The sequence below is a fragment of the Papilio polytes genome, unplaced genomic scaffold (assembly GCF_000836215.1).
Source record: "Papilio polytes unplaced genomic scaffold, Ppol_1.0 DF824191.1, whole genome shotgun sequence".
Taxonomy (NCBI): domain Eukaryota; kingdom Metazoa; phylum Arthropoda; class Insecta; order Lepidoptera; family Papilionidae; genus Papilio; species Papilio polytes.
This window is the reverse complement of record NW_013525013.1, coordinates 1,485,164-1,503,959: the sequence shown is the minus strand read 5'-3', so window position 1 is coordinate 1,503,959 and position 18,796 is coordinate 1,485,164. Positions and strand designations below refer to the sequence as shown.

General features: G+C 33.1%; 1 protein-coding gene across 2 annotated transcripts in view; it reads left to right on the top strand.

Annotated features, from left to right (window-relative positions):
* LOC106110803 (gastrin-releasing peptide receptor) overlaps positions 1 to 14,117 on the top strand; it is a 37,119-nt gene extending 23,002 nt beyond the window's left edge. Inside the window, exons 2-9 of one of the 2 annotated variants that reach the window (XM_013292709.1) lie at positions 881 to 1,077; positions 2,081 to 2,307; positions 10,899 to 11,029; positions 11,742 to 11,930; positions 12,551 to 12,654; positions 13,185 to 13,322; positions 13,435 to 13,551; positions 13,800 to 14,117. In XM_013292709.1, coding sequence (XP_013148163.1) covers positions 893 to 1,077; positions 2,081 to 2,307; positions 10,899 to 11,029; positions 11,742 to 11,930; positions 12,551 to 12,654; positions 13,185 to 13,322; positions 13,435 to 13,551; positions 13,800 to 13,860 — 1,152 coding nt within the window. In that variant the 5' untranslated portion in view covers positions 881 to 892 and the 3' untranslated portion in view covers positions 13,861 to 14,117. Of the gene's footprint in view, positions 1 to 880; positions 1,078 to 2,080; positions 2,308 to 10,898; positions 11,030 to 11,741; positions 11,931 to 12,550; positions 12,655 to 13,184; positions 13,327 to 13,434; positions 13,552 to 13,799 lie in introns of those variants that run through there. The other variant, XM_013292710.1, reaches the window with a different exon arrangement.
* Positions 14,118 to 18,796: the final 4,679 nt, after the last annotated feature.

The window sequence follows — 18,796 nt, the reverse complement described above, 5'->3', positions numbered from 1 at the left end:
TATGCAACAAGAAGAATACCGAGTTGCAAATAAGAAATATGACTATTTTATTAACAGACATTTTCTAGCGGAACTATTTTTATATGGCAATAAAAAGTAACGTCTATGTAAATTACTTTTGCGATAAAACCGAGTTTGAAAAACTGCTCGCGGCATTTTACTTCATAAATATACCTTTTTTTTATTGCAATGCTTTGTGCTGACTTTAATAAAAAGTCGTATTTAAATATACAAAAATAACATTTTCATTTTTAACTAAAGAACTTCATACGTTCATCAAAATAGATAACTTTCAACCGAATACTGAAATGACATTTGCTGCCTAGTTCTGTATTTATGAAAATTCCATATATTTTGTCATTACCAAGCCATTCAATAATGTTAATTGACTATATTTCAACGGATTAAAACCAAAACGAATAATGAATGTTTAACCATATGGGAAACCGGTCATAAAAAAAGCAATTGCGAACGGCGCGCTTGAAGCAATGCATTTAAGATTTTTCTCCGTCTTTGGTCGTATATGACTAACGAAAGACGTTTTAACGGTAACATTAATTTTAAAGTTACTTAAGTCATTCATATACAGTATCAAACAAGGATAACTTAACTATGAGTAAATTTAAAGTAACTTAAATACAAGATTGAAATACAATTCTAGTAAGATCACAATTCAGGGCATTTAAAACTATTTAAAAACAGCTTTCACCCGCGGCTCTTTCCGCGTGGAATTTAAAAAAAGTAGCCTATGTGATTTGCCAGACTATCCTCTACATTTATACCAAATTTAATTGAAATCCGTTCAGCAGTTTAGGCTACAAACTCTAACAAGCATCCATCTAAATTTCTCATTTATAATATTAGTATGATATTGTTACAGGTAATATGCACCATGGAAAACTACAACGAAAGCCTCGAGTTGAACAATTCAGAGCCATACCAACCTTACTACGAAAGACCAGAGACATACATAGTACCACTTATATTTGCACTGATCTTTGTTATAGGAGTAGTCGGTAATGGGACTCTAGTTGCTGTGTTTATAAGACACAAAGCGATGAGGAATGTTCCAAACACGTAAGTACCTCTGTCTCTGTACTAGGAGTCATAAATATGGCTAAACTAGCTTTCGCCCGCGACTCCGTTTGCGTGGAATTAAAAAAAAACAAAAGTAAGTAGCGTATGTGTTCTTCCAGACTGCCCTCTACATCTATACCAAATTTCATCGAAATCCGTTCAGCCGTTTAGGCTACAAACTCTAACAAACATCCATCCATCCATCTAAATTTTCACATTTATAATATTAGTAATAGTATGATATTCATTAAGAGAGACCACTTAATACGCACTGAATTTAACGTCAAAAAATGAAATATAGTTTTGCAAACCTTCTTGCTAATCTTACTTAATATTATAAATGTGAAAGTTTAGATGGATGGATGGATGTTTGTTTGAGTTTGTAGCCTAAACGACTGAACGGATTTCGATGAAATTTGGCATAGATGTAGAGTATAGTCTGGAAAAACACATAGGCTATTTACTATTGTTTTTTTTTAATACCACGCAGACGGAGTCGCGGGATAAGGCTATAATTGCATAAATATTTATTAACTTTAACCAATAAGGTTATATTTATATGCTGTAGTTACTAAAAGCGTGTACAAATAAACTGAGTTCAAAGCTAGTACAATACCAAATACAATTTTGGGTAAAATGGCAAACTATCGACTTATTGAGCTCTGCAAAACACAATTTAAACTGTTGTTGTTTTAGTTCAACCATTTGGGAGACTATTTCGAACAATGCAATAACGTTTATTTGTTTTATTTCCTGTGATTTGTTCGAATAATTTGTAACAGTACTAAAATGAAATGAAAATATTAACACGAATATTGAAGCAGTTTAACGCAATTTTTTCTATAGTAATATTAAACAATTTTCAAGTAAATGTATTTACTGGATCTAGGGTATTCGACCAATAGTCATTTAGGTTCTTAAAATGTGCACAGAAGTCACTAGGAGACTTTTTTGTGGTAGTAGGTTATCAGGTCATATTGTAATCAAATTTGATATTCCACAGGTATATTTTATCACTAGCGTTAGCTGATCTCCTGGTAATCATCACTTGTGTGCCCTTCACATCAATTGTGTACACGCTGGAGTCTTGGCCGTGGGGTTCCACTGTTTGTCGTGTCTCTGAAGCCGCTAAAGACGTCAGCATCGGAGTCTCCGTGTTCACATTGACAGCGTTATCCGCGGATAGATATTTCGCTATTGTAGATCCATTGAGGAAACTTCACGCTACAGGTTAGTTGCTAATTTATTCAAAATGTTATCGAATTAATGTTATCTTTAAGTAAATATTGCTTAAAACTTGCTGATTTTTTCTAAAGATTATGTTCAGTGGCTCTGAAATTCTAAGGGCGTATTGAAAACCGTAACTACTTTATCTGATAATGTGAACACAAAACAGCTTTGTTAGAACTAAATTTTTAAGAATAACAGCGCAATAGTTTTTCCTGTTCTGTAAATCGCAAACGGAGACATAAAGTTGTGTTTCGCTGAAAGTCCATAATCGTTAATTTCGCTCCGTTTATACTTTTGTTTTGCACTCAATGATGAAACGAATTCCGTATAAAACCCGGTTCTTACGAAGCTTCAACAAAATTTGGATAAACCTACGTAATGCAAGTCATGGAGCATCGAACCACATCATTCAGGTTTACCCTAAACCATTAAAGTAATAGAAATTTCCTCCGCTGTTTATTTATAGATACTTAAGTGCTCGTAGCAAAAGGAGAATTATTTTTCTCAATTGAGCAAGGGCATGAATGAAATTCCCCATCGCTTACTCATACAAACATGTTTCAATAAAAACCCATGCGAAGTGAAGAGAATCGTTTGGAAAAATTATTGACTTTTAAAGCGACGATAGATATATTTCTCTGATACGATTTTTCACACCTCTTACGTTATTACTCAAGGGATCAAAGGTTAACTGGCTCCGCTTTTTCAATGTCATGACAAACGAGATATTCGACATTCATCACATATTATTTTTAGTATCAAAAATAACCTAAAATTGGAGAATGACTTTGTATAATTAGGTACAACTATACTCTACTCAATAAAATAATTATATATTTTATTTTACAATCATGATTGGTCATAAGCCAACACAAAAATCTACAAGAAATTGATTAAAATCTTCTTCTTTTATATACCTTTGTTCAGTGAACATCAGAAGTTCATTAATCACATTCTGAATCTTACTTCTTACTAATATTATAAATGCGTAAGTTTAGAGGGATAGATAGATGTTTGTTACAGTTTGTAGCCTAAAAGACTGAACGGATTTCGATGAAATTTGGTATAGATGTAGAGGATGGTTTGGAAGAACACATAGACTACTCACTTTAATTTTTTTTTAATACCACGCGGACGGAGTCGCGAGCGAAAGCTAGTCTCAAATGTTAATAGACAATCACCACTTTTGATTAACACAATAAAGCACATCTTAAGTGTTAAACAAAACAAATGTCTTTTAATAAAACAAGAATAGTGAACAAAGCACTAACAATGCCCGTTGTTATTACGATAAATCCTAAAATAAACGCACTCACGAAACAGAAGATGCCAGATGACCGCTCTTAACTCTTAACACAAACATTGAGTCGATAACTAGTGTTGTCTTCTATCGACAAAATGGAAATAAAACTGTCGATAAACAGAATACAATCACAGCACTGTTTTTGTTGGCTGGTGATCAACGTTTTGATACGTCCGCGCGGTGTGCAGATGTAACTTATTCGATATTATGAATGTCTATTTCCGTAAACATTGCTGATTGAGATATCACTTTGTACAGGAAATTCTGATTCAAAACTACATTGTATTCGATAATGACTCTGACTCTTCGATACTGACGGGGGTAAGATTTCCATGACCTTGTAAATCAAAACGCAAGTATTTGAGGTCGTGGTTTACTAAACTGGTATTAAATTATTATCTGGGCAAAACGTGTAAATTGGCGCCTATAAAACTCTTCTCAATTAGTAAACCAAACCACAGTTAACTGGCGTAATTTTTATTTAACGAACTAGCTGTTGCCTGCGACTTCATCCGCGCAATGTTAAGATTAAAAAGTAGCCTATAATATGTCCGTCTATGTCAGCTACCCTTCAGTGAAAGTGAAAGTAAAACGAAACGGCTTGACCGATCTCGGTCAAGCCGTTTCGGTATTACCCGGAACAAACGCGGCTTGCGAACATACAGACAGACAAGACAAAAAAATGAATGCGATTTTCGTTATCAGCAACGCAAAAACATCATCTTCCCGAAATCTGGAATTTTTCTTTTGATATTACAGACACTCTAATCTATACTATTATAATAAAGTGTAAACACACACTTTTTTGTTGCCTAAGATATCAGCAATTACAGCATATTTTTGAATAATTATTACTTTAATAAAAAGCCTTGCACTTTCGTAACGCTTTAGGCTATATATTTTTAGGCCATTAAACTTAGGGGGTAAATATTTTGGATGAAAACCCTAATGTGGGAAAGAGAGTATAAGTTGCTGCCAACATCAAGGAAGCAAGATTGCCAAGGTTTGTAATGTCATGTCATTTTGACATTTGCAATTGATAATTTGACAAATGTGAATAAAACGTAATTTTTATAATTTCATGCGAATGAAATCGCATCGGAACAGCCAGTTTTATTATATGTATAGATAAGTTTTATCAACCCGTAGTTTTTCAAACTCGGTTATAGATCAATCAAGGATGTTGTAATGCCTCAAACAGATAAATATTTACATTGAGACGAGCGTACTGTTGCGAAATATATCGATTTATTAGTTACATATCCGTCTACGATACAGATTTAAAAATTTTATTTTTCCTACCACAGAACCTGTTTATTCCGGTGAATATTTTTATTAAAAACTTAGTTGTGACTACACTCTGCTTAGTTTTTAAGTTTAAATATAAACGGTTTTGTTCCACTGAAAATTGCTGGACAGTGTTTTGGTAATTGGTTTTTGTATTGTAAATTGGTTCCTCATTTTGCATAATAGTCAATTAAACTCTGAACCTAAAAGCTACTTCTTTTAATCATACTAATATTATAAATGCGTAAGTTTAGATGGATGGATGGATGTTTGTTAGAGTTTGTAGCCTAAAAATCTGAACGGATTTCGATGAAATTAGTCCTAGATGTAGAGTCTGGAAGAACACATAGGCTACTCTCGTTTTTGTTTTTTTTTTTCAATTCCGTGCGGAAGTTTTCGGGGGTAAAAGCTAGTATTTACTATAAACCAAAAGCAATAAGAACATAAATTAGAAAACAAAAACGAAACGTGGTTAAAAATAACTTCATTCGAAAACCTAACTAAATAGCTAAGCTTTATTTTCAAAATCAAATAAATTATAACTCAGCTTATAGATAATGCTATCGAAAACTTATTGCCTTAAAGATTTTATACAGATATTCATAATGCACCAGAATGCATGCCAAGTGCAGATCAGTTCATGTGTATGATTTATTTTCATTCTGTAGATAGCTTGCACCGACGCCATTACAAATTTGACGTCCATGAGCACATCAAATATCAGTATGATGCGTTACCATTTACTTGTGAACGTGTAGAATTGCATAAGAGCATGTTTGGATATTTTTATACTCGTAGAAGTAAGATAAAGGTGGATACTGGCATAGGTGCAAGGTAACTTGCTATACGAGCATTATTGCAATCTGTACGTGGTGGTACGTGATAACCAACGTACAAGCCCCTAGTTGCGAATATTACATTACACCAAGTAACTTGGTCCAGCATCTTGTAATATGTAGTCCGTACCATAGAAGTTACTAAAATTTTAAATGCAAAAATCTATTTGGATGGATAGTTGTTTGTTAGAGTTTGTAGACTGAACGGTTGAACGGATCTCGATGAAATTTAGCATAGATGTAGAGGATAGTCTGGAAGACCTAATAGGCTATTTATTTTTTAGTTTCACACAGATGGTCGCAGGCGAAAGCTGGTAATATAGTCGGGATAAAAATGTTTGTACTGTGTGCAAAAAAGCTTGCGTGTCCAAGTCGAGCGTAAACAATAACTAAAATTAATACTACATTTTACGTGTTAATATAATCGCAGATTTAGCAATAATTACGTACATTAATTGCTATTGCATTGTATTAAATTCTTTCACAATAAGAAATTAAAAAGTTACCATTTCGTAAGCAGTAAAATCCGTTTACACAGTCTGCCGCAACGGGTACAGGCAATAAAAATCCGCGATAAAACTCTAGGCGTATCTTTTTTAAAACTGACATTGTTATTGTATCGAAGTTTACTGCGCTATTTTACAGATAGCGATAGCAAAGCTACGTTTTACCACTTCCTTATTCGTATATGAAATGTTTGAAAATACATAGAAATGATCTAAAGTAAATGCGATAACTTCTCTCCTCAAATCTTTAAGACGCCCTCTAGCGTTGGAAAGAATGTTTTTGTTCTTCATGTCCTTCCTAGAGAACGTTCTAGACGGACTTTTATTGGCACCTTTAGAGCGGGCGCACACCTTTAACTAACCTATCGCACAAACGTCGTGCGATTGTCAATTCAACTGTTTAGTTTTATGAGTTGCACAACTAAAAATCGAGTAGTGTGTCACCTCCATATAACCTCATAGGAATCAAATCGCGACTATACAGTTGTGTGATAGTTTAGTCTAAGATGTGCACGCGCTCTTAATGTAATGCGAATTTACTTTGACGACATATTTTGCATAGGGGTATGACTTTGATATATCTATACTAATATTATAAGTAGGAAAGATTTGTATTTTTGTACGTATTGGATTTACCTCAAATCTACCTGGTCGAATTAAAAAATGCTTTCGCCATTAGAAAGCTTTAACCCAGAATAAAATAGGCAGGCTAACTTTATTATAAGATTAATTTCCACGCTGATGAAGTCGCAATCGCTAGTTAGATATTTCGATTAGATAAATAAATATAGAAATTTTAATGTATGAAAGTGTGAACAGATAATATTGTCTGAGCAAAATTGTGTTTCATTTATTCCCACTATTGAAGTTTTCATCTTGAATCTATTGAATGATTTTCCAACTTAACATATTTCATTTAATAGTATTGATTAACGTTTCAATCTTCCGTTCGCTTGACATTCCTTAAGATTTATGATCTTATTTGCATATGAAAGAGCTCGGAGCATTTACCTATATTTTACCAGAAAAGTTTTAACACGTTCAATGCCAAATTAATATTAAGATGCATCTCTGTATGCTGTTTTTGGTATTGAATGCACTATTGTGGCCATACATTATTAATTTATTTGTAAGTTACAATAATTTTTATAACAAATCTTCATTTGTTTTAGGATAACAATTGGTCCAAGTTGCCGCCATTTACACGGCCATATACACCACGACGCCATGTTGGCATTCAATGTGTTATGTTCTTTGCAATAATCTATTGTAGAATTCTTGTAAATTCTCAACACAGATTTTATTCGAGTTCATATGTTTTTTAAGATTGATATTTGGAATGTATTTTTTTTATTATTCATAAATGTTATGTTTGGAAATGACGTGATTATTATATTTTAAATTGCTATTGTTCTTTTCTTAACATTTGCTAATGAAATAACAATTTGTCACGTCAAAAACAGGGAATATTTTCTTTAAGCTTTTGTGTATATCAAGGTTATAAGCGTTTTTAGTGGATCTATTATTCACAAAAGCTAAAACACGGGAGAGTGTTTTCCTAAATGAATTTACTTACGTTTAAAGCGACAAAGAATGGATTTTCTAAGTAATTTAAGCGTGTTTTAAGAGATTTATTAGCAAAAATAAAGACAACGCACTCTCCTTTATGTTAATTGTTCTAATATTTGATCTGAGTAACAATCTTTGATGACAAAATTCACCATTTTTGTTTACATTTTTAATCTATTTAGTTTCACGTACTAAGGATCAAAATATCTGACCTATCGTTTAGAAGACGACTGATACATGTTTAGAATTATATCAATATCTATTACATATAATAAAATCGGAGTGTCTGTTTGTAATATCAAAAGAAAAATTCAAAATTTCGGCAAGATGCGTTGCAGATAACGAAAATCGCATTAAATTTGTCTGTCGGTCTGTCTGTAAGCTACGTTTGTTAGTAGTTGTTAGACTCAGAAATAGCTAGGCCGATTTCACTGAAGCGTAGCTGACATAGACTGGCTTATAAGCGACTTTATTTTTTAATTCAGCGCTGTCAAAACGACGTAACGGATGGTCCAAATTGCGCTAACGAAGTTTGCGACAGCTTGTATGTAACAAACTAAAAGTAGAATCGATCTCAAGGATCTTTTATTAGGTTTATCCGTAAGGAATTATACACGAAAATTACTGTTACGGTCGAACACTGACGTATGTAACAGCGCCTTAAATGATAAGAGCATGCTTAAACTCCAATTTTTCATGTCTATCAAATTGTAAGCGGCACTTACGAAGCGATGTATCGGGATTCGTTTCAGTATTAGGCTGTTCAATACTTATCATCAAAAAAATGACGACACAAAGCTTTTAAACCGTTAAAGTAACATTTTCTTAATGAATTAGATTGAATACTTTTATGAGCGTTTACATAAATTTTCCTTTAATTTTCAAACATCAAACAAAATGTAATTTATCACTGTAATACAATACACAAATTACTCAAGTCGAGCTTTTTAAATTTGGAAAGAACGAATTACGACATCGACCTTTTTAAAACAAAACACTTCATTTAATAATAGTCTACGATCTAAGCAAATTGAAAGGCTTATAAAGTGTTGTTTAAAATTGCAAAGAAAATATAAAGTAAAAATTTTGAGACGCTATATTTATTTTGTAGTCGAATTCCATAGAAATAATACAAGCATTATATGTTAATGGATCCCAAGTATACAAGCATAAATGTATGAAGTCGAAATTAAACAATAAATTATACATTGTAAGAAACCACTAACTTAAGCAAGTTTACCATTATAAGACTGTTATCACAGACATTTTAAATAAATTTCTGAAGTTTTCATTTATGTTATTACTTAGTGATTCCTTAGTGTTAGTTGATCTATATTGATGAAGTAAAACTCAAGTTACGTAGTTCGAAAACGCATTTCTTGAATTTATCGAACTAAAACTCTAACAAATGGTTAAACATAGCTGGGAAACCGGCCATAAAATAGACGTGTTAGTATCATCAAATTAAAAACAGCTGCTTTCCAAACTAAATTCACAGACAAGTGAATGTCGACTATTGACATATTTTTTAACGCCCTTTTCTTATAAGGAGAGGATGGGAAGAGGAAGTGGATTAAACGGAGGAGGAGGTACATAGGAAGGGGAGTCATCCTCTTTATGTGCGTCTCCTCCTCTGTCGGATAAGGGTAGGCAACGGATCTGCAATTGCGGATGTCTATGGGCAGAGGTCGCTTCGCCATTTTGGCGGATTCAGGTAGCTGTTGGCTCGTTTGCCTTATGTTATAAAAAAAAATCTCATTCCCATTGATTTCGACCATACATCTATACATAAACGCATAGTACTCGTATATGTGTACTAATCAGTATTCCCACAGTAAGCTGTTTTATAACGAACCTAAGGCCTATTTTGGTCCTCTTTTCTACAAAGATGGGTACGAAAAGTGGAGTTGATAGCGATGACGCAAAGGTAGGGAAAAACTTGCTGTGCGTCCCCTGCTCTTCCTGAGAAAAGCCTATGCAACCATCTATGGGCAACAGTCTTTTCGCTAGTTTAACCATTGCAAAAATGTAACAAAACTTGCACATTTTTTTACATCTCTTACCACGGTAGATTTTGTGATTCAGCTATATTGCTAAAATAGGTTAAAAAAAACACAAATTCGATTACAGAATATTGTAAAGCCTTTTTGTATTCGGGTCTATCTAAATACGTAGTTTGATGTAATCAGCTTTACGACCTTTACTGTATTATTATAACAAAGACGGATTGACCTTTCTTCTTTACTCACATGTCCCTGATGTTTTTATATCATTTAAATGGATATTTAATAAAATACAAGTCCAGAATATAGCAGAAAATATTTTAAAAAAAGATTCACAAATCTGACTTCAATTATTTTTTATAAAAGCTGTACCAAAATATGCATAGTTATACTTCTAAACTAATATTATAAAGAGGAATGATTTGTATTTTTGTATTTGTTTGTTAGTGGTCGTCGTCGTCAAGAGCGTCGGTGACTCAGTGGTTTAAGCACTTGACTTGTAATTTACAGGTCTTGGGTTCGAATCCCGCCATGTACCAATGTGATTTTCGATTTTTCGAATTTTCATATGTACATAATTTACCCGACGTTCTTACGGTGAAGGAAAACATCGTGAGGAAACGTGCACATATCGGCAAAGAAATTCAAAGATATGTGTGAAGTCAACCGACCCGCACTTGGCCAGCGTGGTTTGACTATGGCCTAGTCACCCTTACTTAGGGTAGGCTCCGAGCCCCTCGGTGGGGACGTATAGTGAGCTGGTGATGATGATGATGATGATGATGATTATGATTTGTTTGTTTTACGTAAAAACTACTAAGCCGATTTTAAAAATTCTTTCACTATTAGAGAGGTAATTCATCTGTGTCTAATATACAATATGTTTTTTCTTAATTTTTTAATTTCATGCGGACAAAGTCTCGAGCAACAGCAGTGTTCAATAACTAAATTAGTATATTTCATTCTTATGTCTTTAAGAAAATTTCGTTTCCTAAAACATTAAGAATTAACAATTCATTTTAGTAAAAGAAATTGTACAGTCAGGTATTATTATTTAACAACTTTTAACGCAAGCCCTCTTCAATAGGTGGCAGTAAGCGTGCGACGCGCCTCACCGTGGCGACTGCCATCGGTATTTGGATACTGGCTGCAGTCCTCGCTGCCCCTGCCTACATTGGATCTTATCTGAGAGCTTTTGTTGTCAACCCTACTACTCAGGTAATTAAAACACACTTTACACAAATAATAATTACACCTTAACGAATTATTATGAAAATTAGGACGAGTTTATCTTTTGCGAGCGTTTCTTCTAAACAGCATTTGCAGAAACTTTAGTGTTAAGAATGTCATTGAATTATATTGCTTGATAAAAAAGAAATAAAAAAAGAAGATATAAGTGATATGATGATCATTGAGATACTATATTTTTGTATATTTGAGAAAAAGAAAAGTTTTCCCTAAAAATTGCCGATGATACAAATGTAATTGTCAGTTAAAATAGCCCAGTAATAGTAAATGACAGATAAATTCTACAAATAAAATTGGATTAAGCACTTGTAAGATCCAATGAGATTAGTTGACCTTTCTCCGAGCGGATAATATAGTTGGATCTGTCTGCCTGTGATTAGATAATCAACAAGATCCTTTAGCAATATCGTTTGAAAGACTATAGTAGAAATTCTCCTGCATGTTTTTGTAAAAATATCAAAGGTACCTCAATTGTCAGGGGAAATGCGTTATAATTAATAAATGTAAGTAAATATGGTCTAAATTTGTTTCAATCCGAAAACGGCCAAGGTTATCTGAATTCCAGTTAGTAACAAACAAAATTTGTCAAGAGGTTACTTTACGTGACAATTTTTTTTTTCAGTAGTTCAGGTTGTACTTACTTAATGAATAAATTAAATGCAATTGATGAATTTTGTTACAGTTCTTAGTTTGCTATCCGTACCCACCGGAATGGGGAGAAAGTTACCCCAAAACGATGGTGCTTGTACGCTTCCTGGTGTACTACTCCTTACCTCTAGCTGTTATCGCATTATTTTACATTTTGATGGCACGCCATCTAGTGCTCAGTACGCAAAACATGCCCGGTGAAATGCAGGGGACACAAAGACAGGTAACCACATTTAGTCAGTATTCATTTAATGTGATCATTATAATTTATTTAACAATAACTCGTCCTGTCTTTTTTATTTTTCCATGCATTTCTAACACTCGTCACATCTAGACAGACTCCGTCCGTTTCCACACAATCCATCTATACATACATCTTTGTAGACATTCACATCTATTACTTTCATTATTCATTGAATGAATTTGATTTTTCAATTTATCGTTAATTTTATTTCTCGACTTTCGCAAGCCCTTTTCAATATCAAGCAGAGCGTTCATGCAAAGTTCACAGACATTCTACCGAGTCTCTCAAAGGCTCTACCGATAACAATGCATTCAAGCCCATTCAATTTCACACCTGTACACGATCATCTGATAATTACGTGCAATTTTACGAAAAAAAATATGCTTCAGAGCATGCGCTCACTTAAACCTAAACTCTCGCACAACTGTTTAGTCTCGCTTTGATTCCTTTTAGTTTAATAGAGATGCGCACACTAATTGATTTTTAAAACTACTAAACAGTTGAATTGGCTGCGAAACAATCGACAAACGCACTTGTAGCAGTTAAGTCAAAGGTGTGCGCTCGCTCTTAATATTAATATATTCATATTTATTTTGTAGATGCGCGCTCGCCGAAAGGTGGCGTTAACAGTACTGGCGTTTGTCCTAGTGTTCGCTGCGTGTTTTCTCCCATCTCATGTTTTTATGATGTGGTTTTATTATTGGTAAGTGGTGACCATAAAGCTGCAGTAATCTTTTCTAGTCCTTTGTGTTACTTTTACGTGATCTTTGATGTGGTTTTTACGTAAATTATCTACATAATTGTAACAATGTTTATGATCTCTAAAATATAAAGTAACTAGTTGTTAAAAGTTACTTCAAAATAATATTTTTTTAAAACTTGAATCTCCGAGTTGAAAAAAAAAATGTTTTTAGTGTAGAAATTTTTTACTGGAATGCGAATTTTTATAACGGTAATTGGTACAGCGCATTCACATTTGAAGCGTGAAGTATCAAAGTAATTAAACTTCTTTTTTTTATGAAAAACTAGCTTTTGACCGCGACTTCGTCCGCGTGGAATTAAAAGAACAAAAGTGAGTAGCCTATGTGTTCTTCCAGACTATCCTAGAGGATGAGGAGAAGGAGGATGAAATTTGGCATAGGCGTCTATCCTAAATTTCATCGGGATCCGTTCAACCGTTTAGCCTACAAACTCTAACAAACATCCATCCATCTAAACTTTCGCATTTTTTAGTCCGACAGCGCAAGATGACTATAACGGTTGGTGGCATGCTCTACGGATTGTAGGATTCTGCCTATCCTTTTTGAACAGCTGCGTCAATCCAATCGCATTGTACTGTACTAGCGGCATCTTTAGGAAACATTTTAATAGGTAAGTTATATCGTGAGTTTCCACTATCGATATACATGTTAAATAACTTATTGAACCTTATGTTAATGAAACAGAGATGCAATATCTCGTATTAATACTATTTTACTACCAGGTATCTTCTATGTCGTTCTGGATCCACTCACGGTCCAAGAGGATCGTTGTCTCTATCAACTTCTAGAAGATTACACTCCAGTAGGAAGACAAATATAAGCATGGTGCCTACACGAACGTAAGTTGTAATTTTTGAAGTAGATTAGTTTCTTATAAGTTTGCTGATTTATTTTATTTAGAATTAATCAATGTCTTAAGAAATTCTTTAGTTTACTCGTTGTTTAATGAACGTTTAAATACAAAAATATGAAAAATAAATATTGGATTATCTTCACTATTTTTTATTAAAACTATGGAAGGAAAGTCGTCACAGGCTTTTCATATAGATTTAAAAATCAAATCTCGATTGTTTGTTTCATCTTACAGAACCAGCGTTGGTCGTGAGAGCAGCATTCGTCTCCTAAACAACGGTTCATCGAAGCTCTGAGGAAGGAACCGAGGCTCGCGTAGCGCGGCCAACAACAACACTGAACGAACCAAAGAGAACTATAGCAAGTGTCTTGTGTACAAAGCCGACAGTACTGCACCATTCCCTAAGTGTTGCGAGACAGAGAACGGCGTCAAACATGTCGAAACTAGATTAGACGGAAAAGATGTTAGCACGGAAAGTTTCTATGTACCAATCGATGGGACATATCGTTGATTTGGCTTGTTCACGGGAATTCCTCAGTACATCCCTTACTCTGTCCTTATTCTATAAGAGAAGTTAAGATAGACCGTTAGATTTCTATCGCGAATATAGACTTTTATTTAGGGAATCAAGGTCTAATTTACCTTGTCATTTCAATCGCATAAAGGATCAATTTATTTGCGGTAAAAATCTTCTCTGCTCTACAATTCTTGTCTGTCTGAATGGGCCTTAAGTAGCGGTTACATCGCTGTTATAACTAAATTAGATGGCCACTCGCTTTGTCACCTACAGTAAGTGTTGTCCAGCATTTTTTTAATAATTGTATTATGTAGATATAACGTAAGTAACGCATTTAATATTTAAAATATTAATGTAACATATTAATCTTTCGTTAGCGTAAATTTCTACGATCTAGTCAACGTAATGTTGTAAAATATTGTAAATAATAATTTGAAATTATACGTAATTTTTTAATATAGAATATGATGTTTTAAAAGCACTTATTTGTTATAAAACTGTCACCTATAAATGTATTTTGCGCAAAAAATATGTTAAATTTAAGCAGTATAATTAGTAAATCAATGTACAAAGAGTTATTTCTAGCTGTTAAATATATTATCTGATCAATGCATAACAAATATAGAAAACATTAAAAAAATCATATCAGCTATATTTTATAATTAATTATTTCACGGCTTACTCACGTCATACTTTTTTCCGGTACCGGCACCGAACAGTTTCAGACCCCCCCGCAGGGTCCTTCTTCAGGGCGAGGGTTGAAGATGTATCGCGGTCGTGTCGCGCCTCGCACTGATAATAAGCTATAATTTTATGATATTTTTTTAAGAAATGGGTTAATATTTTTCAAAATTAAAATCAACAAGCTTTTGAATGTGTTAAATGTTAGTATATTTGTACATTATAATAATTGTAAAAAAATCTACATTGTAAATAAAGCTATTGTAAAATTAATAAATAAATCCAAATTAAAAAAAATGTATTTTATTATATCAACAAAAAGTTCCTTAGACGATTGTATTTCCAAAATAAATTATGCAATAAGAAAAAAATATTTTATAAAAACAACGTACTGATAAAACGTGACAAATGTCTATTTATAATTTATCACTATATCAATTCATATTGAAGCAATATTGATTAAAAATAAACTTATCTTGACAGAATATATAACTTAACAACATCAGCTAGATAATTGTAAATGACTAACAAAATATGGGTAACAGTTATTATTTTTGTCTAAAATAATCATAAAAAAAAATGAATATCGCAGCGGATCCAAGTGTTTGTCAATCGCTGCCTCAGACAAATTCTAGGTATCTTTTGGCCAGAAACAATACATAACTAAGAACTCCTGACATGTTACATCCTAAATCAACCCATCGGTCAGCAAATAAATATATAATACAACGCCGCAAGTGGTTATGGATTGGTCTACGCTTCGCCAGGATCGCAGACACATTCCCAGTGAAACCCTGAAGTGGATCCCACTGGGAACAACAAAAGTAGGTATTGTATCAAATCTCAATTCGATATTGAAATATTAAAAACATCTAATATTTTTTGTTACATCAAAATATTATTTTGAAGATGAAAAACGGTTTACTAGAAATCAAATATCGTTTATTAAAAATTGTTTACGTGAGTATTTTGTTTCGTAAAATCTTAATGGAAGTTGTTTGCAGACTTATTTTATTATAAAATCGCTTGATATCAAATTATTGTGACCTTCAACGGTTTTTAAAGTATTATTTATTTAAAAAAAAAACAACACAACAATTAAAAAATCAATGAATGTCTTTCCATTAATTACTTATATCATCTATTATAAAAAGTAAATCATACTAACTTTCACCCGCGTCTCCGTCCGTGTGGAATTAAAAAAGTAAGTAGCTTATGTATTCTCCTCGACTGTCCTCTACATCTATGCTAAATTTCATCGAAATTCTTTTAGGAGTTTAGACTACAAACGCTACCAAACAACCATCTATCTAAACTTTCGCGTGATATTAGTACGATTGGAAAAGTAATTATGTGACTAGACAAAAAATGATACAAACATATTTAATAGTAAGAATGTTATTTTATGCCTACGTTGGAAATTGATAAAATCATGCGAATCTTAAAGAAAAATTACACATAAGTGATTTCTAAGAAAATATCTCTGCGATTAAATCCATTTAGCATCATGTCAAACTTTGACAATGTAATCTGAAAAACTCTGAAAATAATTCAATTTCAAATATCCTAATCTATATCAAATACATATTTCAATCACCAGAAATTACATAATAGAAAATTTGATCTGAACTTACAAAAGATTTTCGCAGAACATACTCCAATAGAGCAGTGCACAATGAAATCTATTTCGAACACACATTAATATTTACTTCTTATTCCATCATTCCTTCAATAAACTTCGATTTGTAAATGGAATAGTTGAAGACCTATACAAATAACTAGATAGTACCAAAGGCAATGCCAAAATTATATTAAAATTCGTAGTTCAAGTAATATAAAAAACTAAATATGAAAACCGTTTTGGACAATTTTAAATCGGGACATCCTAACAAAGATTCTGTTTGGCACGATTCCTCCTGCCAGGTTCCACACATCTCGATGGCAGTAATACCATAACAGTACGGTTTTCGCAAAACATTCTGCCGCGCACAACCGCTTCGTGGACGAGTCTTTTCACGGCAATATTTCCAAACCTGCACAAAGGACCTTTCCATAGACGTCGTTGATAATCTTGGTGTTCCCGCCGCTCGCTTGCACACTTATCTTATAAAAAAAAAACAATATGATCCATAACTTATCTATCAGTGATTTAGGATCACATATGTACAAAGTGGTTTTTATTTATTAATTGTATATCTAACAATCATGATGGATTAAAACTGTCGATGCGTTGCCGCTGTACAATTGATAAAATGGATTAAACTTGGAATTGAATATTGAACCCATTCTTCATTGTTGATTTAATTTTTTTAATAAAAAGGCATCAAATACGTTGAAATTGGTTTTACAAATCCTGAAACATGTTTATAGAGATAATTTATTTATCCCACATAACTTTGTTTCATAAAACTGTATCTTTTTTTACTTCTTAATAATATTGTTATGCTAAATGCGAAGAGCTTCCACCAACATCTGAAGAAGCTCTCGCTAGACAGTTGGATTAAGGGCCCGATTCATCAAAAGGCGGTTATTTTAGAAACCGCACGCATTGTGAGGAGGTTCCTGTCTCTGCAGCCCTGACCACTGGTTGCTTGAGTCATCGGATGCCGCAGCCGGTGTTCTATTTTTTACATGACGTATTTTATTTTTTATACAAATAATGTAAAATGTTATGTATTAAATAAGAAAATAAAGATATATGAGTTAATTGTTAATGCAAAAGTTAAGATCTATGGATGAATGTTGAAGGAGGTGTCTCCAAAACTGCTTCATAGATCTTGCTGATAGCTGTAGAATATAGTGTGGAAGAACACATAGGTTACTAGTTAAGATAATTTAATTTCCGACGGACGGAGTCGTGAACAAAAGCAATATTTTAATATTCACGCAAATGTGTTTCAATTATGTTTGATTGACAGACGTGGGCATATCAAATGTCACTCGATTGAATGCCTTTCTAAAATATTGACACACGGATAACAGTTATTTAGAAATAAGCCTAAGCTTAGAAGCTTATCTATTGCGATTATATATTTGCACTAATCTAAATTGATTTTTAGGTCGTACGAGAACCTTAGGGTTTGACTATACAAAAATTTAGACAGTGTTTCAAGTACATTTTAACTTAAACAAGCATTACAATTTTTGTACCGTGACTAGCCCGCATGAATTTTTGACAAATTGTAGCCTTACATAGGTATGCGTAGGTTTGAAAATTCGCTCTTAATTAATCTTACTAATATTATAAATGCGAAAGTTTAGATCGATGGATGTTTGTTAGACTTTGTAGCCTAAACGACTGAATAGATCTTGGTAAAATTTGGCATAGACGTAGAGGTTACTCTGGAAGAACACAGAGGTATTTTTGTTTTGTTTTTTTAATTGAACGCAGATGGAATCACGCGCGAAAGGAAGTAAAAAATAAAGTTATTATATCAAATGCAGTGTTTTGGTGTAAAAATTAAACATTATGATTGCTTATTCTTGAACAATCAAAATCTTTTGTTTACTAAACGAATATAAAATTAGTCATTCTAAGCACAATAACTTTAAGATTCCAATAAGCAAACTAAGCTTGACAACAACTCTAAAGTTTACGCAATTAATACCTTTGACTAAGGTGTCTGATTCAAGTTTGTTTAACTTATTTGAACTTGTATATTTCACAGTCGAATTCAATCTCGATTCAATGACTTATCTATTTTATGATCGATTTGTTTTAAATTCTTATTGATAAAGAGTAATGGTAATCAAATATCGGGGGAATAACGGTAAACTTACACTAAGTTAGAGGTAACTACACTTTAGTCAACCACGCAGACCCACTGCGGGTTGACTACACACATATCTTTGCATTTCTTCGCCGATATGTGCAGGTTGCATCAAGTTTTCCTTCACTGTAAAAATGTCGGGTAAATTATGTTCAAATGAAATTCGAAAATCAAAAATCACATTGGTACATGGCGGGTTTCGAACCCAAGACTTGTGGACAGGGTTTTTTGACCCAAATTATAGTTCCTTGTATTTTATTTTG